This window comes from Bos javanicus, chromosome 4 (assembly GCF_032452875.1).
Source record: "Bos javanicus breed banteng chromosome 4, ARS-OSU_banteng_1.0, whole genome shotgun sequence".
Taxonomy (NCBI): domain Eukaryota; kingdom Metazoa; phylum Chordata; class Mammalia; order Artiodactyla; family Bovidae; genus Bos; species Bos javanicus.
This window is the reverse complement of record NC_083871.1, coordinates 79,904,544-79,932,395: the sequence shown is the minus strand read 5'-3', so window position 1 is coordinate 79,932,395 and position 27,852 is coordinate 79,904,544. Positions and strand designations below refer to the sequence as shown.

At 43.6% G+C, this 27,852-nt stretch overlaps 1 protein-coding gene across 2 annotated transcripts; it reads right to left on the bottom strand.

Moving 5' to 3' along the window:
* Positions 1–2,730: 2,730 nt before the first annotated feature.
* INHBA (inhibin subunit beta A) lies at positions 2,731–27,310 on the bottom strand. Of its 2 annotated transcripts, XM_061414513.1 has the most exons (4): positions 27,147–27,310; positions 23,360–23,542; positions 18,066–18,619; positions 2,731–8,205 (listed from the first exon to the last, which is right to left on the bottom strand). In XM_061414513.1, exons 3-4 carry the CDS (start codon positions 18,451–18,453, stop codon positions 7,316–7,318), a joined length of 1,278 nt encoding a protein of 425 aa, XP_061270497.1. In that variant the 5' UTR covers positions 18,454–18,619; positions 23,360–23,542; positions 27,147–27,310; the 3' UTR covers positions 2,731–7,315. The 2 variants fall into 2 exon arrangements, with proteins under 2 accessions (XP_061270497.1, XP_061270496.1); XM_061414512.1 differs by lacking the exons at positions 23,360–23,542; positions 27,147–27,310 and adding an exon at positions 21,052–21,161.
* Between the last annotated feature and the right edge of the window lie 542 nt (positions 27,311–27,852).

Below are 27,852 nucleotides of genomic sequence, written 5' to 3'. Positions count from 1 at the left end.
TCTCCCCTGTGAGTACCAAGCTTTTCAAACAGCTTAGGCTATGGCCCTGAACTGTGTGGACAACTTCAGTAATGAAAGACGTACTCCATGGGACCTCCGTTGCCACATTATAGAGTTTGTCTTAGAACACTGTGTCCCCCATATGACAATAATGCAGGCAACACCACCACCATGATAGTGAGAATCACAGCTGCAAATTAACCCTAGTCTTGGGAGGCTTTTTCGATGCTCTTTTTCTAATAGTGTTTAAACCTTCCCGCAACGCTTCCTCTGACTGTTTTCCGAGCAGAAATCAGTTTTTTAAAAAAGAAGATCCTTCATCATTTTTATTCAATCAGTTGACCTAATATTTCCCAAAACACTTTCAGATTTTATCTGCCAAGTCTCCTGCAGGAAAAGTACTTCTCTATCCCTCTAGTGAATTAAAGGCATGGTAGGACTCCTAGGATGACAGACTTTTCTCAAAAGTGGACATGGTCAAATAGGGCAATTAATTTTTTATTTCTAAGAACTCTTGAAACAGCACTGTGATGCTGGGCTTGTAGATAAACAATTTGTCTTTTTTTTAACTGTAGGCACTGATGACATGATAATTAAAGAAACCCTGAAAAGGTAATAATGGAGAATTTCTATGGATCCTACCTTTTCATGGACCAAAGAAAGGAAAACATCGAAATTATTTTAAGATAAATGCAAAAACACTAAATTTTTTTTTAAGGAAGCTGACAATGGCTTTGATGCAGGAAAGAATTATTGTACTTCTCTCTTCCCTTCAGTTTGGACAACTCCTCAGACAACTGATTTCTGAAAAAGGATCAAACCTCTATATGAAATGGATTTAGATGGTGCCTTTAAATAATGACATATTCTCTCTCTTTCTGCCCCAAACATATGTCTCTGTGTGTGTATTAGATATGTAATATATATATTACAAATACATACATGTTTTTATACATACACATATATACATAATTATATAATTTTCTATAACTGACTTTTGTTTTCTCTTCGTTTCTTTTTCTTACTTATGATAATGTCCATAATGTTTAAAATGTCCATTATAAATTTCATAATAGTGCTACCCATTTGTAGTTCAGTGGGATTTTACTCAGTTCCTAATATGCATTCATTATTCAATTTGGTGGGAAATGAAGGCTAATGCCTGTGTGTGTGTACACACACACATCGCTAGGCCTATAAAGTAAAATACTTCTGACAAAAGGTTTCCTCCAGCAAAATATAAGCAGAAAAAAAATAAGAGAAATTAATAAATGCAAAGCAAAACTATAGCAATTCTCATTTTCCAATTTTAAAAAATTGGAACTTTCCCAGGTGGCACAGTGGTAAAGAATTTGCCTGCCAAGGCAGGAGACACAAGAGACGCAGGTTCCATCCCTGGGTCTGGAAGATCCCTGGAGTGGGAAATGGCAACCCACTCCATTATTCTTGCCTGGAAAATTCCATGGACAGAGGAACCTGGAGGGCTACAGTCCATGGGGTCACAAAGAGTCAGACACAACTGAGCGACGGAGCACTCACACACACATGAATCTACATGAATTGGGCATTTTTCTTGGAGATAAGTAAATTGTCTGGCAGTTGTAAAGTATTTGCATTAAAAAATATATATATAAGTGTGTTCAACACTCAACCTCCACCTCCTCCATCAGCTTTTTTCCCCTTGGAACATAAGGAAGTTAACCAAAAAAAAAACTAGAAGTATAAAACAGAAAGAAAAGATTAACCTGAGACTTGAATACAGATCTGGCTTGGAATACTAGTTCTAATTAATGTTATTTAACCATGTCTCAGATTCATCTTTAAAAGCAGGATCATCAATGTCTAGTGTTCTGGTTGGTTGAAACGATGAGGTGGGAACTGCAAGTAACATGAAGCATGAAGTCATGTTTATTTGTATTGGCGTTCACGGAAGTTAGTTTCTCCATATAATCTCTAAGATGGGCACCAATACCAATGAAAAAAACAGTGAAAGAAAAGGATCAGTTTGGGACTGTACTTGTGTGATTCTGAATGGGTCCGGTTGGTACCAGTCTGTTTCTTTCCTGTGTGTGTAGTTCTTGAGACCTGGTAGTCCCATGCAACTCCAGAAAGAAAAGGAGGAAGAAAAAAGAGAAGGAAGAAGAAGGAGGGATGGAAGGAAGGAGGAAAGTTCGAGGGAGAGAAAGAGGAAATGTCTATTTCATGTTACTTACAAGAATTTTGCCATTGAGAAATGGGAAATTAACAAAATGTATCTAATTTAAATATTTCTGGTCCAAGTACCTGCCTTGGTGGCTCAGATGGTAAAGAATCCACCTGCAATGCGGGAAACCTGGGTTCGATCCCTGGGTTGGGAAGATCCCTTGGAGAAGAGAACAGTTACCCACTTCACTATTCTGGCCTGGAAAATTCCACAGACAGAGGAGCCTGGCAGGCTGCAGTTCAAGGGGTTGCAAAGAGTCGGATATGACTAACCCACTTTCACTTTCACTTCACAAGTACCTGCAATCCATTACAAATCTCTGCCTGCCACAGCAATATATATTCTTTTTCTATTTGAGCTCTCTGAGTTCAGCTTTTGTTCTGTCTCTCCCATGTGATCTATTTTCCTCATACTCTTCCAGATAATTATGGTAGAAACAAAATTATCACCCAGCAAAAGACATGGCAATATGTGTGCAAGGTTGATCTTGGGAAATCAATAAGACAAAAAAATAAAAATAAAAATAATAAATCCCAAACAGGTCTTTTTATTTAACATAAGGCCAAAGAAGCTATCAGGCGTTGCTGAATACTGTCCACTAACTGTACAAAATATTGACTGCATGCCTCGCAAACACCAAAATATCCGCTGGAATGCCATAGAAATAAATAACTTCTGCTATAAACACATGAAAACATATCAAACTGTTATCTCTTTAAACATATCGTAAATAAAAAAATTACCAGTACTTCTACACAATAAATATTAAGAAATCATTGACATAGTTGAAATGCACTCATATAAATTAACAACTTTAATTACATTAGCCAAACAGACATTGGTTAAAGAACTGCATGTAATATGCCAAAAAAAAAGAATCAAAATAAAACAAACAAACAAACAAACAACACCAACCACAGAACATAAAAGGTTTTAAAACAAAACAGGCTTCAGATTATCTTGGCTTTCATAATTATATTTTTCTTTTAAAGAAAAATATCAACCCATTGTCAATGCACTGTTTCTCAAAGCATTTAAATAGAGGGTAAAGCCCATTGGAAATTAATACAGAAGAAATGATTCACTTTATGCATAAAAAATAAATAATAATATAGCTGAGACATGTGGTTTGCTTCTGCTCTTGAAGATGTGAACAGCTTCTAAGCATTCATTTTCTCTGACCCATACAACAGCTTCTCAGTGATAAAGGGTTTAATTTAAACATACACAGTGTCCACCCCCAAGACTTCTGCCCACATCTACAAGTTCCATTTATTGTGTAGGTTTTCAGGGTGACTAAGTTTTTCTCTATATTGAAAAGAGAAGTTGCCAAAAGGCCCACAGGAAATCATTTTTTCAAGTGAACATGATAATTTGAGTCTAAGCTTAATAGCACTAAGGCATTTGCCTTTTCTGATTTTAGAGTCACCTTGACGTTCAATCTCTCAAGGGTGACAAAAAAATTCACTTGTTCTATCTAAGAGGAGAAGGTAGATACTCTCCTTAAAATCAGAGTGTGGAATCAATCTTAAATAAGTATGGAATTGATTGGTCTTCAGAGACAAGAAAATCCCAACTCAGTGTTCTGGAATTCACCTTACTTTTTGCGGAAAAAAAAAAGGAAAAGAAAAAGTCAATCAAATCTACAACATATTTAGCATTCTTAAAAATTATTTGGGAACACATGCTTTTCAGATCTTTGAAGAGTGGATGTGGGTAGACTTTTAAGAGCCTAGAGATGAGCCCTTCAGAAAGAGCACAAATCAGATGAAGCTAAACTTGCTTTAGGAAAACAGACAGGGAAGACATAGTCCGGTGGAATTTAAAAGTTTTTCTTTTGACCTCACACTGCTCCATGAACAGCATGGTTGTTTACAAAGTTGCATAACTTCCAAGATTATCAAAGATAGTTGTAATTTATCATTCTATTTCAAGGCCATATACATTTAATAAAATATTTTAAAGTTTGGAGATGTGTAATTTAATAAATGAAAATTTCCCATTAAAGTATTGTCATATGTAATTTCATTTAGCTCTGCTATTAATTACTGTGGCCACTTATCAAACTCCATTGTACCCTCAACACATCCAGGATTTAAAGGCTTCAGTAGATGGCATACATATTTGAGATGAATGGGAGCCACAGAGAAAGATCAGCTGTTTTTTCAACCTCTTTTCGCTTTGTCTATTGCCTGGGCCATCTCTGCTATTACACAGTGAACTAGGACTTGGTTTCCCATACTATTTTCATAGGTTCCTCTATTCATTCCAATGCTAAATAAGGAGTTCAAAAGGCCCTCAAAGTTTTTCAAGAAAATTTCATGACACTCAGCTGCCCAATTTCCTAGTCAATGGTTAAGGGTGAGGAAGTATCAATGTTGCATGTACTCCATCTCATACTTAATTAGAATCCATTCTTATGCACTCGTGTGGGGTTTCCTGCATAGGATGAACCTCTAGACTGTAGCTTGTACAGCCAGGTAACAACATTAAATCGGCTTACATACAGCCTAGTAGGTAGCAGACTGATTTGGTCTATTTCTCAAGAAGAGCTAAACCACCTTGGGAATGATTGCTCACTGATACTTTATTTTCCTACTATTAATTTTTTTTAAAAATCTACAAATTGGCATAGGGCTGAAAGCTTCAATATTTTACAGAACTCTAACAAACATAATTTCCCCCATGAGACCTTTTTTCCCCCCAACTTTCACAAATTTCAACAAGTCAGTATAAGTAAGGCTCTGTATTTTAAAAAGCACATAAATGAATTACATATGACCTAGGCAAGCTAAATATCATAGAATAAATCAGTAACAATTTCGCTTTAAGCATGTACTTTGATATTTATAAAACAAAGTGGGTTTTTTTTCTTTTCGTATCTGAATCAATGCATGCCAATTATACATCAAGAATTTGGGCTGTAAATTAAAATATCAGGGATTTTTACTACTGCCCTCGTTCCTGTTTCCCATTCTTTTTCTTACTCCCATGCTCTGAAACACCTTCCCCCAAATTATTTATCGTTTAACTAGTGACAGCAACATTATTGAGTCCAGCTGCGCAGGTAATATTTCTCACAACCAGACCTTAATCATAAAAAAACAAATTAAAAAATGCACCCACCTCTTTTATCCTGGCCTACAGGTTAATTTTTTTTTTTTCTGAAAAAGCTTCTGATTTAAGATTGATTCCAACAGATAATATATATGTTATCCAAATAATCAGCCTAGATTGAACACGAGTTTCCAGTTTTGTTTTCCCTGCAGGGAGTAAGAAACTTGTAGGATGGGGTTGGAGGACAAGAAAGAGGAGGGAATTGGATCCCTTACATTAAAAGAGGGTCTTGCTGAATATTCACTGGAATTCCCAGGCTTTTCCCATCCCAATTTTTGAAATGTGCCCACCTAGTTCAGAGTAAAAGCAAAAACGATAGCCTATCCTTCTTAAAAATACTGTGTTTTGCACACAAACATTCATTGCCTTAAGAACATTAAAAAATGACAGCCTGAAGTGCTTAAAATGTGTATGGACACGATGCGCCACATGTATACATACACACAGACATGCATGTGCCCGAGCACTGTATATACACATACGAGCACGGAGCGTTCCATGAATCTGATTGAACTTGATATCCAACAGTGTACAACTACTGTACATCCAGTATGAAATGTCCTGTTTCATGGATGTAAAAGGAGTCAAAAAAAAAAAAAAAAAACAACCAAACTTTTCAGGTCTCTCAAGCCTGAACACAATCCACCTTACTCAACCTTGAATCCCAACCCCTGACTCATTGATGGTGAATGATACCAACCACAGACAGACTGTTTAAAGGCTCACACAAATGTCTTTGGTGTATGTGTCTATTTTTTAAGGTACAAAATAATAATAATAATTATAATTATAATAATAAAAATAGCTATTTTGTGTGCTGTAGCAGTTCTTTTATAGCTCACATTAAGTGCAGCTCTGAACCCCACCCCACCCCCACCCAAAGAAAATACTTGTTAAATAAGGATTAGACAGGTCGAACACCATTGTAGTGCAAATAGTAAACGATAAAAAAAAAACAACATTTACAAAATATAGAAATGTTTGGATCCAACAGATGGACAAACATATTCCTTTCAAGTATCTCTCCTTGAAGAAAATAAAAATTAATCAGGTTACTTCCAATACAAAAAAGTCTCTCTTTTTGTTCTCTCTCAGGTAAACAGTTTCAAACCTATTAGGTTGCATAGTTCTAAGATCATAAGCACCTTAACGAAATGTAACTTGGTATTCTTTTTTCCTTGATCTTTCATGCTTCCCATTCTTGTTCTCATTTTTTTTTTTCATGTTGGTTATTGTTTTGTTGCGGAAGTGGTGCAGAAAAAGAAGGTGTGACCACCTGCACACTAGTGTTCTTTTACCAGAATATGTGTATGTGTGTGTGTGCTGTGGAAATGCCTTTGTGTGTGTTCGATGTGTGTCTCTGCGTGCATGAGGTCTGTGTGTGTGTTCACGTGTACGTGGTGGGGTGTGTGGTCTGTACGTGTGTTCATCTGTGTGTAGTGGGGGGTGTGTGTGGTGGGTATGTATGTGTCTGCGAGGGGTGTGTGCGTCTTTGTGTGTGTGCATGGGCTGATATACACAGAGAGAGGGTCACACAGACATACCTTACGACCTGGGTTACTGGGTGGGAAAGTGCCTATAAATGGCCCTTTCAAACTCATGGCTTTCTAGATGCTATTTGGGTTGTACCAGCCCACATTACTGCAGACCAGACAGGTTGACTTCGAGGCTCATACGGAAAGGGAACTGAAAAGGAGAGGACGATATTCCCGTTTGAGCAACTGCTGTCACCCCTTGGATGCTGGAGGAAGAAGCGAAAGGTACCCCACTCTCCCTCTCCCCCGCAATTCCCATCTCCTTCACTGTTTCATCTCTGAGCCCTGGCTAAGGAATTTCTCCACATCTTCCTTCATCTGTTTCAGGTTTTGCTTTCAGTTTTTTTTTTTTTCTTTTTTTTTTTTCCTGGTTGTTTCAGTCAGAAACCTTAAACATGTCTTCGTGTCACCACTGTCTTCTCTGGACCGTCTCGCTCCCATCCCCCCCGGGCTGGGCGCTCTATGAGCAACCACACTCCTCCACGATCATGTTCTGGATGTCCTTCTTGATGATGTTCTGCCCATCGTCATAGTACAACATGGACATGGGTCTCAGCTTGGTGGGCACACAGCACGACTTGAGGTTGGCGAAGGGGCTGTGGCCCCGCATGCGGTAGTGGTTGATGACCGTCGAGTGAAAGGAGAGGGATGAGCCCGATGTGCCTGCTATGTGGCTGGGGCACTCACCCTCACAGTAGTTGGCGTGGTAGCCAGAGGGAGCAATGATCCAGTCATTCCAGCCAATGTCCTTGAAACTAACAAAGAACTGTTTCTTACAGCAGATGTTGACCTTGCCGTCACACTCCAGGCCCCGCCGCCGGCGCCGGTGAGGATGGTCTTCAGACTGGCGGGCCTGCAGCATGAGGAAAGGTCTGTGCGACTGCTCCTTCTCCTCGTCCCCTCCCGCCCCTCCTTCTCCATCCCTCTTCTTCCCTTCCCCCTCCTCTTCTTTCTTCTTCTTCTTGCCCAGGAGCACCAGGCTTGCGCCGGTCTCCTGACACTGCTCACAGGCAATCCGTATGTCCAGGGAGCTCTTGCCCTGGTCCAGCAAGCGCTGGATGCAGCTGGAGACAGGGAAGATGTGCCAGGTGCTCTTCCGAGCATCCACCACCTTCTCCGATATCAACATTTCACTCTTTTCCCCCTTCAAGCCCACTTCCTCAGCCTCCTCCCCTGCATCCAAGCTGCCCTGCAGGTGCTTCTGCTGTTGAAAGAGACGGATGGTGACTTTGCTCCGGGTCCTGTTGGCCTTGGGAACTTTCAGGAAGAGCCAGATTTCTGCACGTTCCACCACGGACAGGTCACTGCCTTCTTTGGAAATCTCAAAATGCAGCGTCTTCCTGGCTGTGCCTAAAGATGAAACACAGCATAAAAGAGAGCAGGGATATGTTAGTGTCAAGTTCAAGGCCACCTCCTAATTTCTGGCAAGCATGGCAGCCTCTGTTACAAATCATCTCTAACCAGGCTCTGCGAATGAAGGCCTATGTATCTTAAGGACAGTTTGGACATCTCTAAATGGCTGAAGAAAAATAAGATGCTGTGACATGTGAAAATTATATGAAATTTAAGTTGCAGTACCCATGAATTTTTGATCCCAGCTAGGCTCATTTCTTTACAGGTTGTCTGTGGCTGCTTTGCACTAGAACTTGGATTTGAGTAGCCGCGACAGAGTCCATTTGGCCCACAAAGCTTAAGAGACTTACTCTCTGGCCCTTTTCAGAAAAAACTTCATCAACTCTTACTCTAGAAAGAAGAGACTAGATCTGAGTGTGTCTGGGAGCCTGGGTCTGCTGACTAACTGCTTAACCTGAGTCTTACCTTTTATAAAATGGGAATAACATAGTGACATTTGGCCCATTATCTCACAGGTTTGGAAGGACCCAACAGGATAAGATAGATGAAGACATAGTATAAGCTCTAGCAAGCTGTGGAAACACTATTATCCCTGAAACAAATATGCAAACACCCCTGCTATGTAAGACTGCCCGTAGAGTCTGGTGGCTAAGATGATAAAAGAATCCACCTGCAATGCAGGGGACCAATGCAGGGGACCCGGGTTAGGAAGATTCACTGAAGGAGGTCTTGGCAACCCACTTCAGTATTCTTGCTTGGAGAATCCCCATGGACAGAGAAGCCTGGTGGGCTACAGTCCCTGGGGTCACAAATAGTCGAACATGACTGAGCAGCTAAGCACGCACAGCACTTCCTGGCATGTACCCGTGGGGCTTGCCTCCTCCATGGCCACAACCTGCTTCACGCCCCACCATTCCTTTCCTGGGTCACTGCAACAGCCATTTCTTTTATGTGCAAGCTGTCAGGCCAGCATGGAGTCAGGCCCCTCTCCCATCATTTCTCCATTAAGCTGATAAAGGAAAGGTGGATTCATTCCCATCACTTGTTTCGTCCAGTCCTGCTCTGAGTTCCTACTGTCCTCAATATAACACAGAAACTGTATGGAACTCTGGGGTCTACCTGAGCTTCTCCCACCTTCCAGCTCAATTCTCTCCCACTACCCCATTTTTGTGGTCCAGCTTCACAGAATGAACATCTCATACCAGCTCTCATCTCCAGGCACTGACAGTTGCTCTTCTTTCTACCTAAAAGACCCCTGCTCCCTAAACACCATCCATAGTGACTGCCCTTAATAAAGCTTTGACTTTTAGATGGGATGACCCATCTTCCCCTAGAAGTGACCCCTCTTCCCTCCACCTCCACCCCCACTCTCCTGCCAGTCCAGCTTAGGACACCCCAGGTCTGAGGTCCTGTCTATCTCATTCACTGTCACAGCCCAGGAATTAGCAGGAAGTAGTCAATTACTTGCTTCTTTATTAACAAATGGAGGCACCCTTAGCACTGAACTAGAAGAGATCCACCTCCTACCCCTGTATCCCTCAGTTTTGCCTCCTTTCCTTTAGAATGCAGTTTGTAGATTTAGTCACTTAGCTGTGTTCAACTCTCGTGATCCCATGGACTATAGCCCACCAGGCTCCTCTGTCCATAGAATTTGCCAGGCAAAAATACTGGAGTGGATTGCTATTTCCTTCTCCAGGGCATCTTCCCAACCCAGGGATCAAACCTATGTCTCCTGCATTGCAGGCAGATTCTTGACTGCTGAGCCACCAGGGAAGCCCTTGAATGCTGCTTAGAGAGTCCAAAAATAGCAACAGCTCTTAATAAGAGAGGAGACCCCTACATTGGCAGAGCAGTTGAACGCAGGGACCACTCAGTTCTTGCCTAATTCTAAAATGAGAAAAAGTCATTCATTTCCTTCTTTTACTACAAGCACCTATATTCCTGCAACAACACTTACTGTAAGAACTGGGTGTCCAGAGTAGAATTCTTTGATTGATTAAAGTGAGGTCCCTCACTTCCCCTGCTACCACTTGGTGGTATCTGAAACAAGTTCTCTTTTTCTCAACTGCCGCCCCTGTGTACCTGGTTCCGACTGTTCGAGTACATGCATCCGGAGGAGCACAAATCTGAGAACCATCTGAAAGTTCCTCTTAGAACTTGCAACTCCCTAGGGGGTCTCCCTGCCTGGATTTCTATAGCTAACGGAAATCCAGCCATACTTATCACTCTCAGCCCTGAGATGTTTACGGGACCATAAATTTTAGGCATGGTTTCAAGTTCTCTGCAGCAGAAAGGCTATTCCGTGTAGGGAGAGCTGTAGATTCTGTTCTTAATTTAACAGTGTGATAGTGCTAGTGGTAAATTCACTGAGGCCGGGGCCCCAGCAGGGCTGCATGTGTATAGGAAGGGTTCTCTGGTATCCCTGTATAAACTTGAAAGGACATTGGCTCTGATGGTGGTGGTGCTGGTGAGCAGCATTCCTTTGCCTCCGACCTCGCATCTCTGGCAGGAGTTGAAATGAATCATGAAGTTAGGTTTATGATTAGATCACCAGAGCGGGGAACAATTAGAGGAGAAAACTGTCATTTTTAAGGAAGCATGAGGACTTTTTTTTTTTTTTTTCAAAACGGGAATCCAGTACTCCCCTTTGCTAAAAATTGGTGGGGTTTGGGGGGTGGTGGTTGTTACTGTTTATCTTTTAAGAAAACAAAAGAGAAGAGACCACAAAGCAGAGCTTCATCACTTAACTCTAAAATGATCATCAGCTGTAGATTCTGAGTTGTAGGGTCCTCCAGAGATGAGAGGAAAAGGCAGCTGGAAACTGCCCTAGGCTCCGTGAACAGGCGTGGAGGAGCCTGTGGTCCCCTCCAGTGTGGGCACAGCCACCCTGCCCCGCAGAGAATGTTAACAAGCTCCCTGCTGGTCTCCCTTCTGCCTCCACACAGGCCAACTTCTGAAACCCTGAACCACACAGGGTGCCACTCTAAAGACAGAGATAGAGTAGCTGCTAAGTTAGAGGAGCCAGAGGGCACAAGGTTCTGATTTGCTTTTCTAGGAAAGAGTGTGAAACGGGAGAGTCTGACTGGCCCCAGGCTGGGAGGGCGCTCTGGGTTTCAGGTAACTCATTTCCGCAGGCTCTGCTCTGCTACAATCCTTCCTCAACCAGCGGGGCAGGAGCTGAGGGTGAAGGTAGATGGTCCTGGGTAAACAGAGGGTCCAGCTGGCAGTGCGGACCCACCCACGTTGGACTTTCCTTGAATAAAATCCAGAGAAGTCTACAGATGCTGGGAAGAGGTGGTGAGACGCTAACTGGCTGACTTGTACCACTGACAGCACATGCAAATTGCCTCCACAGGGTCAAGGAGCCGAGGCCCCTTGCTCCCAGGGACAGCCTACAGGGCAGCCCCTCATTTCTCAAGAGGTGGTTTCTGATGCACAATATAGCCCCACCCCTTCTCCACAGGCAGCTGTACTTGGAAGCAAATGATTTAGTGTTCCTGAGAGAGGATTGTACAAAGAGAGTACTCATTAGAGGGGACTCAATCTGTCAGGTGCTGTTATATTAGGATCAGAGAGTCATCATAAAATGACTTTCATCCTGGTCCTGGCTGATAATTAACTGCATGGCATCGCCTGCGTACTGGGAAGAGGCGCAGTGCTGAAATATGCATCAGTTTAATGATCTGAGCAGAAAGACTTGGTTCCCTGTATTTGCCTCCATTGCCTGCGTGCTGGATCTCTCCCCCAGATTTCTGACATTTGGATTTTCCCCTACTAATTGACATGCCTGTCGCCTCCTTCTCCTGGTGTCCATTTCTGGAACTGCTATTTGTATATTGCATGATATTTTATCAGGGAAAAAAAAATAAAACTGAGATTCAATTTCACGAAAATGCCGTTGCCATAATGCTCAGGAGAACAGGGGGAAGAGAGAGATTCAAGGCTTCCTAATGTCTACCTTATATGCAGGTACATTTTCAAAGTTCTATTATATTCTGACTTATTAAGCAGTGCATTTATTTTTTCTTTTACATCTAGCTTTCCTTGCAGAAGTGGTGGGGGCACAGAATGAGAGAGCTAGGTGCTGGATGGAATTCATATTTACCAGGGCTGTAGGTTTCAGAAAGATATTACAACCCTCAAATTTCTTAGGCATGAAAAATATAAGTAGTCACTTGATTACGTTTGCTTTATCTGTGTTTTATCTGAGACAGATGGCTATACTGCAATGATGCTTTCAGGATGCTCCAATCCTCAAATCTCCACGCACAGCAATTCGAAAAATGGAAGGAGTTTGCCTAAGGCTGCGGTGTTTAGGATCAATTACTAGTCAGTTTCAGGCTTGACTTAAATATCTCCTGCTATAAAATCTTGGAATGGAAATCTTCCCATAGTGCTTTGTGGTACAGCATTCGTTTATACAGGTGTGTACCGGGTTCCTACACTATTTCCCACCTAACTAGATATAGCTGCTGGCTTTGCTAACCTTTCATTACCTACTCTATGATAATATTCTTTTCATCCTCTGTGCTATTTTTTCCCTCCCGAGGCTTGTGAGCAACGCTTGTATCACAGCCTGCTCTGCCTGAGTAATTCACTAAGAAGTCCCACGCAAACCCATGTGGGTGATAATATTTCATCACTTAAACCTCTCTTGAGTTTGGTGGACACATACCAAGGGGAGAAAAAAAAAAAAAAGTGTCTAAAAACGGATAGGAGAGATGATTACTGCACCTTGTAGGGAACACCTCAGAAATGTTTCTGAGTGGGAGGCATTGAATGGAGGAATGAGTTTGGAAACCTGCAAGTGAAAATACCTGAAAGCACATTTTCCTTTGCTTTGATGCTTTCAGAATTTTTCAAATGTGTTCATAACTCACTGAAGGATATAGGCAGGCATGCCAAGGGTTAAGCAGCCAAGTTCCGGGTTGTTCCCCCTCCCCCACACTAGGATACAAAATGCTGCTCCTACCCTACCCAACCCCACCAGCATTTCAGGATCATGGGTCCATGAGCAATTCCGATGAAATAAATGATACTAACATGCAGTGTTTCATTTTTGATATGTTTTGTTCTCCTCACCAGGGTCCTACTTAAAGTATGCTGCCCTTCTCCATGTGGGTAATAATTAAGTCTCTAATGTTAATGTAAAGAGCCTTGTTGTTTATGGAGGAGTTAAACTCACCACATGGGGGTGGGGGGGCTCGCTGTAAAACACAGCTGTTACTTTCATTTTCCATTCTTCATCAGCGTTTCCCTGTGCCTAGACATGGTACAGTCACTGATGGGAGAATACAGCATGTGTGTTCCCTGAAGCACTAATTTTGCATCTGGACTGTTCCCAAGGATTTCTGCTAAAAGCAGCAAGTGAGGCCTTGAAGGTTATGCCTCCTTTAACCTGCAGGAGAGGGTCTTGCCAAAGCAGAACTTTGGTTATAAATTATCTTGTTTTTTTTAAAGACTTACTATCTTTGCTTAGGATCTGCTATTGAATTGTAAATGCTCGGCCACATTCCTGCATCTTTCATTTAAATGGCAATTTTAAAAAAGGTTAAATATTTAGAGAGGAAGGGATTTTAGATGCCGAAAAGGAGAAAAAATTTCTGAAGGTTTAACCCTCGGACTTTCAGAGACTTCTTCCAAAGTTCCTGAGAACTTTTACACTTTGGGTTTTGGAGCTAGGAACCAGTCGGGTATAAAGCATTCTGAACTACAGCTAAGACATCGTGCCTGAGTACATTTTAGCAGAAGAGGGGCCAAGAGAAACACGTATTTTTTACGCAAAATGCCTGGGAAGGTATGATTCTGGGTTTTCCAAATATGAAAACTGAATTTCTACCCTGATCCTCCCCCACACGCACTCCAATACACCTCCTCCTCTGGCCCAAACCACTAATCCATCTCTTTTCACATCTTTTCTCCACCATTTCTCTCTACACTCTCCGTGCAGAAACAAACGCATCCTCCAAAGCCTTATGTGCTGTTCCCACAAGGCATTAAATAAATAGACTTTCTCCTCCCTGTCTGAAGTCACTTGTCCTTTGTCGCTGGTAAAAACTGCTGATAAAACAGGCCAACTAGGCAACCACATCAGGGGAGACGGAAGAAGTGTTTTGTCAAAGCCCAGGCGGCCGTATTAGGGAGAGATGTGTGAGCAAATCAGGATTGCTGATGATTCACGGTCACACTTCTCCCCGCTCTGCTTTGTTTGCTTCTGAAATTTATCATTCCTCTGTCTTCCATAGAGCTGTGGAATGTCCATATGTATCACTAGAATTCCTATTTCCTTACCTTCTGTCTCATGTAATATGTTACAGGTAGTCATGTTCCTCTCAACCCATAAAATCTTAACTTTTCCTGCAGGATGGAAGGAAGGAGGGCGGGGCGGGGAGGGCGGATTGTTAATCAGCAAGATTAGGGCGATGCAGGCTGGGGCTTCCAGTAGGTGAAATTGTTTCCCTGGAAGATTAACTGGTAAGGAGCAAAAGTCTTTGGAATGCGCCCTCTTGTGGCCGATTATTTTCATTATTCAGAGAAGAGAGTGTATAACCTCTGTGAGGGTGAATTCCCAGCAAGTTCAGAAGATGGGCATGGGGTAGTGGGAGTCATTTCCACCTTGAGATGGCTTTCCTGGGGTGGAGGAAAACAGTCATTCTAGCAAGCCACCTCAGACCTCTGTCTGGGAACATTTGTGTATGTACATTTTAACTCAAATCTTCTGTTAACTAGAATGTTCCAAGGAAGGAAATGTATGTGTTGCTTTCAACAACACCTGGCTGTGTGCATATTTTCTATTTCTTGGTGCTTGATTTGTCTTTCTTTCCCTATACTTTCTTCAGTAAGTGCTATCAATTGCTGACCTCATCACCAGAATCAGCATGAGACTCAAATATACCATTATCCTCCTTTGACTGACTAGCTTTTGTCACAAATCATAAAAAGAGAAAATAGAGAGAGAAGTCAAGAAGACCACTAATTTGGCTTCAATGATAATTATGGTGATAGTTGGCTTGACTCTACCCATCTCTTCCTCCTGTTCCTTAAGGTGTTAAACAACAAAGGATTCTGTTGCCAGCCTTGCAAAAAATGCAGTCACCTTGGTAAGCAATCTGGGGTTACAGATATAAAAACAAAATCATTGTTGTTTGTGAGAATACATTTCAGAGAAGCTGAGGGCAATGCTGTACTGCTTAGTCAACAGCAACTCATATCAGCTTTACCAAGGTGGGTGCTTTCCACCTGAATACAAGGGGCAGACTCAGTTCAAAAAGTTCCTGGCACCTGAGTTTTGTGAGTCCATGTCTTGGCCTTATTCAACCGTCATAATGAGTAGAGGGAACAATAAACATGATTCCTCAAGTGAGGAATCATGAGGCTGAAGAATGCGTGTATGGGTGAGCATTTGTGACATGCATGCAGGTGACACTGAGTTCTATGCTGTACAGAATGGTATCTAAAGAAAACAAAACTGAATGTCCTTTGCTATTCTTAAAAATCTTGATGTTTGATGTCATTTGAGAATTACTAAGGTTGAATTATTCCAAAAGCAACAAGATATTTTTATATATTCACGACAATTGTTCTGATGATAAATCTCTCTTCTGGGTTAGCAAAGGAGCAGCAAAATACTCATAGAGTACTTACTCTACTTGGAGAGTAGATTGTCCGTATAGCAATCATTTTTGTGAAATCATACTAAATCGCCTTAAAGTTGATGCGTGAGACTTCTCAAATGAGAAAAATGAGCAAGGGTCAAAAACCTTTTCTAAGAAGCCAGCAACTTGCCCCAAGTCAAGCTGTAAACTCAACCCGGAGGAGTTTTCCATCATAGACCTTAAACTGTAGTCAACACGTAAGTTAAATGAATCCACCTTTTCAAAAAGTAGCTCAATTTCTTTCAAACCAAACAGGTACCAGAAAAGGTTTTTTGAAAAATGACAAGATTTCAAATAATTGACAAAAAGATTGGCACTGAGATGAAGGCCATAAGCAAGAAAGAAGGCAAAAACTCAAATTCTTTCCCTGCAAAATCTCTTAATGCCAAAGGAGTGATTTGCTTTACAAGTTGGAGAAGTCAGGAAGCGGGTGCACTGCGAGCATCAGGTGTACAGTTAAAAGTGGCCAAAGGCATAGGCCTGCTTAGTCATATGATGTGGGTAAAGCCAATTGAGGAAGAGCTGCAATTAAGGCCATTCTGTGTGGCAATTAGTATATAAAAACATATACAGGGTCCCTATTGTGGCAGAAGAAGGAGCAGCGCCTAGACCACTGGAATCCATTTCCCCGCTCAGGACCTCAGAAAATGTTAAGAAAAATTGGGTAGCAGCTCAGAAAGACTCCAACCTGCCTCTTTCCCTCAGTAAGCTTCACAAGATAAAGTCAAAAGTCCTTTGGGACTGCATCGAAAAAGAGCTTTAAGGGAAGAAAGTCAGACCTTTTTGAAAGGAAAGACGCTTCTGGTGAGAGCTAAATGGCCTGCGGGACACCAGAGCTTTTCCTAGGAGGGGGAGCCGGCAAGTCAGCAGGCTATCTGCTCCACTCCCACCCCCCACCCCAGAATGTCTGGGTGACATCCCCCAGAAGGATGCCCTGGTCTCACGTGGTTTTCTTGAAAATATAACATCTGAGTCAACAGGTTTTCAGGATTGGAAATTCTGAGTGTTGCCTTAATTGTTTATACTGCTGCGGCAAACTTTTAAACAGCAATGCTGGGAGTCCCGGCACATACTTTACTGGCCATATGCTCTACCAAACAAAACAATGGCATTCCTTTCAAATGGATTTGGCAAGAGATGCAATTCTTTAGCCTGGCATTACCATGAAAGTAACATGAAATTAACACATCTGTGTGTGCCCAGGCACAGCACACAGGGGCTTGTAGACAAGCAAAAGGATCTGGGTCACATAACTGTAAAAATAACCTGACCCCTGGTCTCCAGCAGGCCCTTTTGACAGGTATTGTTTTCTTCAGCAACAGGTTAGCGTGGTCCTGAGCCAACGATTAGAATCTATTTATTAAAGTTCTTCCTCTTAAGGATTGAGTGGGAGTTCAGTGTAGTATCTGAGAGCACTTTGTCAAGGTTGCATTCCTTGGCAGAGAGCTCTTAGTAACTTTACAGAGAACAAAACTCTTTTTTTTTTTTTAGTTCAGAGAGCAAAAGTCAGTGTTCCAAAAGTGACTGATGGTTCAATGTCATCTGTTCCCTAGCCCACCCCATCCCCCAAAGTCGTTCTTCACTGCCTAGATTGTGATGCTTGTGTCTTTAAAGACAGAGTTTCTAAAGGTAAAAATGACTGTCACTAATATGCCCTGCTTCTCGATGTGGCCCCTGATTGGACTTTTAAAGAAAAGGGGATGTTTTTAAGACAATGACTTCATCTGGGCCATGCCATCCCGGTCCTGCGCTTGCCGCCATCCCCCCACCCACCCCACCCACCCACCCACAGTAAAAACTTCAGATGGGGTCCGGAAGCCTCCGGGCTTCCCTCCAGCACCAGAAAATGCCCCGACTTTCCTCCGGCTCCTCTGATCTAGTTCCCCGGGCAGGCAGGGCGAGGGAGCCTCTCTCAGACTGCCTTCCTGCTCCACATTGGGCCGAGAGCTTCCTCCGGGACGACCGGCTGAGTTGAGCAAGTGTAAGCTAGCCATCTCCTGCCCAGGACCCCAGCGCCCCAGCTCTGGGAGGTCTCTACCCCGCTCCCCACCCCCCTACCCCCACCGCGGTCCATCCGCTACCGTCCCCTAATAACTCATGACCTTCCCAGGCAGGGTGCAGCTGGAGGGCAAGAAGTTCCGTCGCCGCCGAGGGCTGTCAGAGCAGTGTGCCCCCCACCCCCATCCCCGGGCAGGCACCCACCTGATTCCGCGAACGTGATGATCTCCGAGGTCTGCTCCATAAGTTCATTCATTTCTGCCCTCCGTCCGATGTCGTCCTCTATCTCCACGTACCCGTTCTCCCCCACTTTTCCCACATGAAGCTTTCTGATCGCGTTCAGAAGCGCCGCCTTGGGTACCGGCTGGGTGACATCGGGTCTCTTCTTCAAGTGCAGCATGTTTAAAATGTGCTTCTTAACGGCCTCCACCATCTCCGGCTGAGAGTTGGGTACATCCTTTGGGAGGGTGGCCAACGCACAGGACGGGCAGTCTGGGGCCGCGCTGTGCCCCTCGGATCCCGGGGTGGGGGAACTCCTCACTATAATCCAGCAACTCGCCAACAAAAATCCTCTCAGCCAGAGCAAGGGCATCCTGGCAGCAAAAGTTGTTGTGTTGCCCTTTTAAAAGGCTCTGCTTTTCCTCCCCCCTCAGGCACAGGGTTTGGTTTTTTTTTTTTTTTTCCTTTTTGTTTTGTTTTTTTTTCTTTCTTTCTTTCTTTCTTTTTTTTTTTTTCCTTTCTCCTCTTCAGTCAATTCTCTGGAACAAGAACAAAAAGTTTTCTGTGAAGTTTTGTTTGCAGGTTCCCTCTCTGAATGCAGTCAGTGCTGTAGGTTTGTGGCTGTCAGGGAGGAGAGTTCTGACTGTCTCCGAGTAAGAGAGAGGGAGGGAGGGAGGGAAGAAGGAAGGGAGGGAGAGACAGGGTGGGGGGGGAGACAGAGACAGAGAGAGGACGGGAGGGAAAGAGAGACAGGGAGACAGAAGAGAGAGGGAGAGAAGGGGGAGAGGGAGGGAGGGAGGGAGAGAGGGAGAGAGAAAGAGAGAGAGGGGGAGAGAGAGAGGGAGACGGAGAGACGGAGCGATTGGCCCTAAGTGAGTGAGTGAATGGGAGAGGGAGGGAGTTTGTCTGTGAGTAAAGGCTGTGATTAGGAAGGGGAGGGACAGCTCTTTCTGACAGGCTGCCTGCCTTCTGCTCCCTTACACACACACCTCTCTTCAAATATCACCATTCTCTGGAGTTCTACTTTCCCTTCTGAAGGAAATTCTCCTGACTCGGTTCTACTACTTCTTCTTCATTTCCCCCCGACCCTGTTTCTTTCTCTGCCCAGTCCCCTTGCTTCACCTTCTTCCTCTTTTAGAGGGACAAGCAAAGCCCCAAGCAACGCCCTGTCTCCATCAACAGGGAGGACCAGACTGAAACAGCCTGCCCCAGTGCCCCTCCACCCTGCCTGGCCACTGCCTGGAAGGTGGGGCTCAGGGTGCCCAGAGGTGGGCAGGCAGGTGGTGAAGGTCAAGAAGAGGGGCCACTGTGGCACTGGGGCCAGCTGACTGTTCCGGCTGAAGGGAATCCTGCAGACTGTCCTTTCCCCCATTCATTCATATCTCAATGTTCAGGGCCATCAACACTGGCAGGCGATCAGAGGGGAGTGCAAACAGAACTTTTGTTTGGGGTCATATAATACACTCTACTTTTTCCAACTGCAAAAGGCAGCGGGGCATTGAAAGATCCACAGGCAGGCAGCGGGTTACATGCTTGTGTCATGTGAAGTGAGGCTCTGTGCCCTGTCTTTAGTGGCCACCCCTCCTGCCCAGCACACACACTCACAGATGACAGCTCACCACCACTAGCTCTGACTTCACAGGTAAAATGCAGAATTCCGCTGGCTTTTCCCACATTATTTTATACAAACAGTGAGCTCCTATGACTTGAATAACTGGTCCTAGCGGGGGGAAGAATCTCTAAAATATACTGGTAAATAATTTTCTCTGTCATGGGGTAGTTTGTTCAGCCTGCCCCTTACCCGCATCCTGGACCAGTCAACAGACTGGCTTCTTTTTCTCTCAAAGGAACAGCACAGATGAAATCATCATGGATTTCAGTGTTCACAGAAAAAGAAAAATGTGAATTTTTAAACAATGCCTCTCTGAGTTTTTTTTTATTCTCCTCCCCCCGCCCCCCTCCTTTTTTTCATTTTTCTGTCTTATTGCTTTTATCTTGCAGAAGTATCTTTAAGAGGTCCATCTGTTAAAGCTTTCCTTCCCTCTCAGTTTCTTTCCCACACATAAGCAAGCCCTCTCAGTTTCTGTAGATACAGTCAGCTTATATCTGACACCTAGTGTGTTCAGAGCATTATAGTCAAGCAATGCACTTTGGTTGGGAAAAGTTAATAAATAACATTACTAGAAGCATAAGAACTGAGAGCGAGGGGAAGAGGGTGAGACCAGTGTGATACTAAGTTAAAATTACAGTTTGCACAGGTAACAAAGCTTTTCTGAATTGGATACCCCATCCCCCTTTTCTAAAGCATCTGCCTGTGAGACTTTCTCTGTGACCAGCCACCTTTAGAATTTTTACCTCTAGAACATCAGTTACCCTGGTATTACTGTTCAGATTTTGTCAACATTCCTTGAAGAGTCTAATTTTCTTCTAGTGGGGGATGGTGAAAGAGAATGGGGAAAGGGTGGCATTTGTGTTAATAATTGCTTAATAAAATATCTTTGAAACTGAAGGTTTATAACATAATCTACCTATTTGGCGTCCCATATGCAGTACCCAAAGCATTTTGCAGTCCAATTAAGTTTTACAAGAGAGGTTGAAATAGAACTCAAAGTTTAATGACTCCAAACAACTTGAGAGTCCCAATACCTGCATTTAGATAAATGTAACTCATCATCAGGACCCTCTCTGTATGTGAGTTTGTGTGTATTCCCTGAATTTACTATTTGTGAATGTAACTTAAAAATTAGCTTTCTCTTTGACACAAGTCCTTGCCTAGAGATGCTGAATTGGGTTGTAGAAACACATAATCTATCTGCATGCTCTACTGTTAAAAACACTATTCACTTGCTTAAACACATAAAAAGGTACAGATCACAATCTGCATGGATGTGCCAAGAAGTTGTAAAAGTCCTGCTCACCATCCTGCCTAGGAATGTGGAAAGAGCTCAGAAGTTAAGTTAAAAAGCATTACCTTTCCGGTCCTCTCTTTCACCAGCAGACTCTTGTCTCATGTGGTAAGAGCTGTCCGGGTTCCTCTTCATGGTATTGGCACTGAGGAGTTTTATACTGTACTACTTATTTGTACAGTCACACATGGGTACCAGTCAAGCAGAGGAGGGCTGGGGCTTTGTTTGGGATTGGTTAGAATCAGCATGACATCAGCAGATGACTGGTTTTTCCAGTGTGAGACATATTTCATAACTCATTATCTAATGGAAAGCCTTTCTTGGCTTCAGTAACACTACTGGGCGATCAGTGAGCCAGTGAAATGTCTGACTGACTGGACTCCCCTTTGGAACAATCCTGGAATCCAAAAACTCTGTCTCACTGAGGGTCCAACTTTCAACTTTTCTTTGACCAATCGAGCACACACTTCTTCTTATATTCAGGCTCAGTTTTATATCTTCACATAAGCATCTGTTACTTCATGAAGTTGCCTCTATTTACAAAGTATTTTATTGTTTCTTACAGGGAAGAAGGTTCACAGTGCTCTTCCTAGAGATTCTGATTTTACTTTTTTAAATAAGATATTCCAGGGAGGAAAAAAATAAGAAAATAGGTGTACCTATATGGGATGATCGCCTCTCCCCTGATTTACAGCATTATTTAACATCTTGAAAAACTTAATTTTTTAAAATAAGATGTTTTATTGAGAAAAAGCCAAGGGAAATATGTATCCCTATGGGATGATGTTCTTCCCTCTCTTGACTTACACTATTATTTTACATCTTGAAATTGAATACCTGCTTTATAAATCATTTATCACTGAGAACTTTGGAGATAGTCACTCTCTGCTAGTGAACTTTATAAGTATGCTTCCCAAGCCTTTAGAATCCCAATCTAACTAGAAGAAAAAGAAAAGAAAAAAAATCTCCTACATGATTCTTCTTTATCAGAACTTCAAGTCCTATGATTTCTAAATTGTTACAAATACAACGTGAGATTAATGAAAAAAAGTGAACATTTCTTGAAACTGGAGTTAAGTTGGTCAGGGTGTTTTGTGGGAGGGAGGAGGCAGAGTTAGCTAGTCAGGGATAACATAGGAGGAAGGAATTCTCAGACAAGAATGCTGGGGAAGGGTTGTTAGAAGAAGCATAGCTAAAGCCTAAGTCGGGTATTCATGACAAGTTGAATAAAACGTGCAAAATTGGGAGCTAATGAAAGCCATATGACCAGATATGTTGTTTTGTATGCAGGATTTAACATGCATAAAATAAACTTTTCACTGTGCCCACAAGCAAAATATAGAGACTCTGGTCTCCTGATGTGCAGTTTAAGCAGGTTCCTTTAGGACACCAGAAGTTTGTCTCAAGGGGTCTGTCTTGGCTAAACACAGAGCACGTGTAGGTGCTGAACTGTATATTGGGGTGGGGCAGAGTAGTCTGAGAATTGCATATTCAGAAATGAAGTAGGAAATAAAATGTTAGGTTGTACAGAAACAGAAGGAATCTGAGAAGGAAAGATAGAAACAGGATCAGTGTTGGTTAACTCCAAAGCTGCCCATCAGGTTTGAACTGGATGGATCCAACCTCTCTATAAGAAAGGAACTTCCCGATCCTTTTTGGATGAGACCTGGGGGGTGGTGGTGGGGCATCTAAATTCACCCCTCCTCCCCACATGAACCCTGGTGTCCTGGAAATAGCACCATGTTTATGAGTTTCGGGGCACAAATCAACCTGGATGAGACCCCAGTTTTAATGCTTACCAACCAGATAACCTCAGCCCTCAGTGTACTCATCTATAAAGTGGGATCCACCTACTCCACTGCAGGATCAAGCACGTGCTCAGAAAATATTGGGTGATAAAGATTTCCTGGTGCCTCTCTCTGAACATATGTGTCACAAGAATATGCAGCACCCCGACCACAGAAGCCACCCTCTCTCTCGGGTGATTCAGATCGCGTTGGCCACGGATGCCACCAAGGTGCCCACCTGCCTAGGTCAGCCCACCAGCTGTGATATCATTCTCCACCTGAATCCCCAACCTCAGAGCTGAGCCACGCGGGAAATGCCTCCTCACTCAGTGGAAATAAGGTGGAGGTGGTAGAGGAAGCAGGCAGGTTAAAATAACTTCTGTCGACTCTTGTGGATGGGGGAATGATCTTTTCCCTGCCGGACTCCAGGGCTCCGGGGAGTGGAGGAGCTGGTCCGCTCAGCTCCTGATCAGCATCTCCAGTTCCTTCCTCGACTTGGTTTCTCTTTCACTTCCTGCCCCCTCCCCCCGCGCCCCAGTTCCCCCACCCCGGCCCTGCGGTCCCGCTGCTCGGCCTGCTACTGTACCTTGAGCAACACCTGCTGGCAGCTCCCGGGGATCACGCCGGATCGCGGCCGCTGCTCGAGCTCGGCTCGCGGGGCTGGAGTCTGGGCCAAGCCTTGTGCAGCGGCCGCTCTATTTTTACCCGGAGCACCAGCAAGGGCAACTTCTTTTAAGAGCAGCTCTTGATTTTTCCCCCCTTTTGGCAGCTAGAGAATTCAGAGAGGGAGGGGGGAGGGAAATCACTGATCAGTAAGTGCAGCTGGGAATCTCTGAACCCAGTTATCAGTGCCAAGACTGAAAGCCACGGCCAATGTCAGGGACCAGGAAGGGGACTTGCGGGCTGGCTCCCAGGCGGACAGAGACGCGCGGGGAGCGCTCCCGCCCCGCCAGCTCTGTCCCCTTTCGGATCGCAGAGCCCGGTCCTCCCCGCCACTGCGCTAGCACGGTGGCCGGCTGCCACCGCGCTTTTCACCTAGTGCAGGAGGCCTGATTTACTGACTCCTTCACAAAGCTCCTCGTCTCTTCGCTGGAGCCTTTTGCAGGGCTCTGTTCTCGCCTGGAGGAGCGGCCCCTGGAGAACCCGGTGGAGCAGCTTGCTTCGAGGAGCCGGGAGGGAAACTGTGGTACCTTATTTTACTGTAATTGCAAAAGGCGCGATGTGCCAGAGATCTATATTTAGAAGTTGTATGTTTCTACTTTTATGTAAATGGAGCAATTAGGGCCTGTCTTGCTGCTGCTAAACTCCAGGGCTTGTGCCTTGCTGGGAAAGCTGGTGTTTTCAATCACAATTAGTGAGCTGGTCAAAAAACCAAGTTCGTTTAAGGATAAGAGCTCAACGGTGCGAGCGAGGGAGAGACCAGAGTCCCTGTGCCATCCTGGGACCGCGGTGACACACACCTTGGGGCACGGCTAACCTATAGTGGAGTTTACCCGTGGCAGCAGCTGTCCCCGTGCAAAATTGGCATAGATCAAGGAGCGAGAATGTTCATTTTCCTTCTCAAGCAAACCGTCTGTCCTTCGGCTTCCATCCATGCTATTAATTGGTCTCTTTGCTCACTACTCCTGGAACAAGGAGACAGGCCTAGAAAAGGGGACTGTTTTTTTTTTTTTTTCATGGCTCTGTTGTTTTAGCTGCTGCTCACGCTTTGGCTCTCCTGTTATTCTGTTAAAAAAAAAAAAAAAAAATACCCACTAGGAGGCGTGAACGCCCCAAGCAGGTGACTGGGACCTTGTCATCTGATTCAGTCGAAATGGCACGAGGCTGGGGGTTCACAGCACTAACTAGGCTGCTGACGATTCAGGGTGTTTTAGTTCCTTCCTATGAAAAATCTGTTCCCCCAAAAGCATGATTTCTGGTTCATCCCCCCGTCTGGGAAACCGAACAGAAAACGTGACTAGAGGGAGAAATCAATAAGATTCGAGGTGTTCTCAGCAGCTTGACGTGTTATTCTGGGCTCCAGGCAGGAAAACCTTGCCTCCGTGGGGAGTGGTGACTCCCTCGAGAGGCAGAGCCTCTCCGGATCCAGAAAACGTGGGCGGGATCCAGAGTGGTATTTGCTGCCGGGAGATTTCCGGAGTCTCATCGAATGGTTTGGGTTGAATAGGGAACTGGCAATCCCTGCCTGTTTCCTGGACAGCCAGAGCTTGCCCATCTCCTGGGCGCTGGGTTAGGAAGAGAGATTTGGGACAAGGAAGAATGAGCATTTCACATTCTAAACTGAACTAGGAAGCTGTTTGCTTGTCAAATCAATGAATAAATACAACTCAATAGAGAGGAAGAGTGAAACATGAAAATTCCTCCAAGGGATGGATTAGGAGTTGGGGATAAATAGATGCAAACTCTTGTTCTACAGAATGAATAAACAACAACTTCCTACCATATAGGGAACTATATTCAATATCCTGTGATAAACCATAATGGAAAAGAATATGAAAAAGAAGGCATATGTGTGTATAAATGATTCATTGTGCTGTACAGTAGAAATTAACACATTGCCCATCAACTATACTTCAATCAAATAAATTTATAATAAAAAGTCCTCCAAAATTCACTAGAATACAACAGGATCAGAAATAGTTAAACTAAAACTCTTATTCCTAAGCATCCTGTTTCTTTCGAACCACCAGAATATCCCACAAGGCCTTGTGCTGTGTGCAACTACTCTATTTTAAGAGTAGTTGGAAGTGCCTTACCTGGACCAAGGGAACCCAGATGCTGGAATTAACATGATTAAGGAAAAAACAGAAAGAAAAACCTCAGTAAATAAACTGTTATCACTCCATCTACAGCAGTGGCTCTCAACTGTGATGATTTTGATCCCCAGGAGACATATGGCCATGTCTGAAGACATTTTTGCTTGGTGTAACTGGGAAGGAAGGTGCTACTGGCCTCTAGTGGGTAGAAGCCAGGGATGCCACTAAACATTCTAATGATGCACCTGACAGCCGTCTCAGCAGAGAAATCATCCAACCCCAAATGGTAACTCCTCTGCAGTGGAGAAACCCTGACTTTGAGTTATTGTTCCAAAGTTTCACCTAATTTCCTTCCCATCCATGCTCCAAAGGGCCTCGGCATCTATGCAAGAAAGGAATCATTCAAGTAATTCTGCCTCCTTGTCTGTCTTGGGCTTCCTGATTACCGGAAGCCTGCACAGCAGAGCAGATATTGACACAGCAAGGGTACTTCTCAAGCATCCCCACCAACTTTCCAGGGAGGCCTCCAAGTATTTGCTTCTGGCTTTGTGTTCTAACCAAAAGCAGAATCTTGGTGACCGGCAGCAAAGCGAGATGAATTGGCCCCCACCCAAGCTGTTAGGAGGCAACAGGTAATGGAAAACAAAAAGTGAATGAGGAATGAGTTATTCATTTGAGCAAGTCAGTATCTGAGAAATCCACTCACTAGAAAATTCCCTGAAGTGAAATTTGCAAAAGTGAGATTACCATGCCTTGCTCCCAGAGCAAGCAAATATGATGTGGCTGATTTTGTTTGTTTAATACCTTGGGGGAATGACACACAGTCAATATCCACAGAGAGAAAACAGTGCTTTGCTAAATCCTAATGCATGTTCCAAGCAACGTTATATTCGCCAAACTTCCTTTGTAAAGGAAGTGGGATGAATGTTCAAGGAAGGCCATGCCCCTTCAGGTGCTGCTGTCCTGTGAGGACTGGGGGAAATATTGTGAAGGAGCCCATATCACAGAAAATAATCAGCATCATCAACAAAGGCTAGTGAAACCCACAAAAGGGAATTTGGCTGGATCCATCTAGCTGACATGTGAAATGCTGATCTCTGCACAATAAGGCCAGCTCTCCAGGCTTATCACTTAGTTCCTAAGTGACCTGGGTTATCCAGAGAGGAGAGGGTCAGTCAGAGAATGTTCTGAGATGAACATAGCAAGAGGGGAACGTCTTATACACTCAGACGCCATCTCATCAACGCCAACACCTGAATCTAGTCTATGCAATAGATGGTTATTTTAGAACCAAAGACTTCCATCCACTTCCAAATGATTCAGAAAAGCCTGGATTTCTTCCCAAGAAGTAATCATTTAGTCCTGGTGAAAAACTCAATCTAGAGAGAGAAATACACAGTTATAACCTCTAGAGAAAAAATTGATATTGAAAAAGAAATAAAAGCAACACTAACACTAAAAGGCCTTACTAACCAACATAATATTTCAAAAGTGTTTATCAAAAGTCAGTTCTAATCCAATCAGGGAACATCTGGTTGCTCTTCCTATTGCCCCAGAAGATGATGAACAATGCTTGCAAAGGAATGAATAACAAATAGTCGTAATTGTGGTTCTCACCTGGATCCCCTTGGGTTGAAAGTTCCATGTTGCTGCCTGAAGGACTCAGAAGCTTAGCCTACAGATGCCATTAGACTCATAAAAGAAGGAATCTTGATCCTAATCCAATGTTGCCCATCCACAACCTGCTCCCAAGTTGTAGCTTTGGAGGAAAGACACAGAAAAGAATGGGGAAAGTCCTGTGTGTATTTTTTTTTTAATCAGTGAATCGCTGCCTCCCTCCTGTGCTGATAGAGAGTCCAAAGGTTCTACCCCTCTCTTGGAGCACCCCCAAGGCCCATCCAGGCCTGCATGACAGGAGTGCCCTTGTTCTGGGCACAGTGTACTTTCACAGACACTGACACTGTGGCTTGGTTAGTAAATATTTACAGGTGCCCCACCCTAATTTTAGGAAGGTCAAGTTTGCAGTGGTGCCTTGGCAGGCAGGACTTCTGTTAGTCTTTATCAACTTGGGAAAGCACACTATAATTAAACACAATATTTGGAGAGTTTCACTGAAATCTCTGGAGTCTACAACTAGCCTTAGACTTTCAAAAATTAACTTACAGCCCCTGTCCCCCTTTTCTGGATACTCACCAAGTTCCTCTTTAAAGATAGGATCAAATGATGGAGGAAGAAAGAGACAATGTATTAGAAGGAAAAAAAAACTTCAGAACACTTCTTTTCCAACAAGCCAAGGGTGAATTTGTGATCACTTAATAAATGG

Coding starts and splice junctions, on each gene's coding strand:
- INHBA (XM_061414513.1), bottom strand. CDS start 18,453: ATGCCCTTGCTCTGGCTGAGAGGATTTTTGTTGGCGAGTTGCTGGATT. Junction 8,206..18,065: donor CATCACGTTCGCGGAATCAG/GTGGGTGCCTGC, acceptor TTTCATCTTTAG/GCACAGCCAGGAAGACGCTG.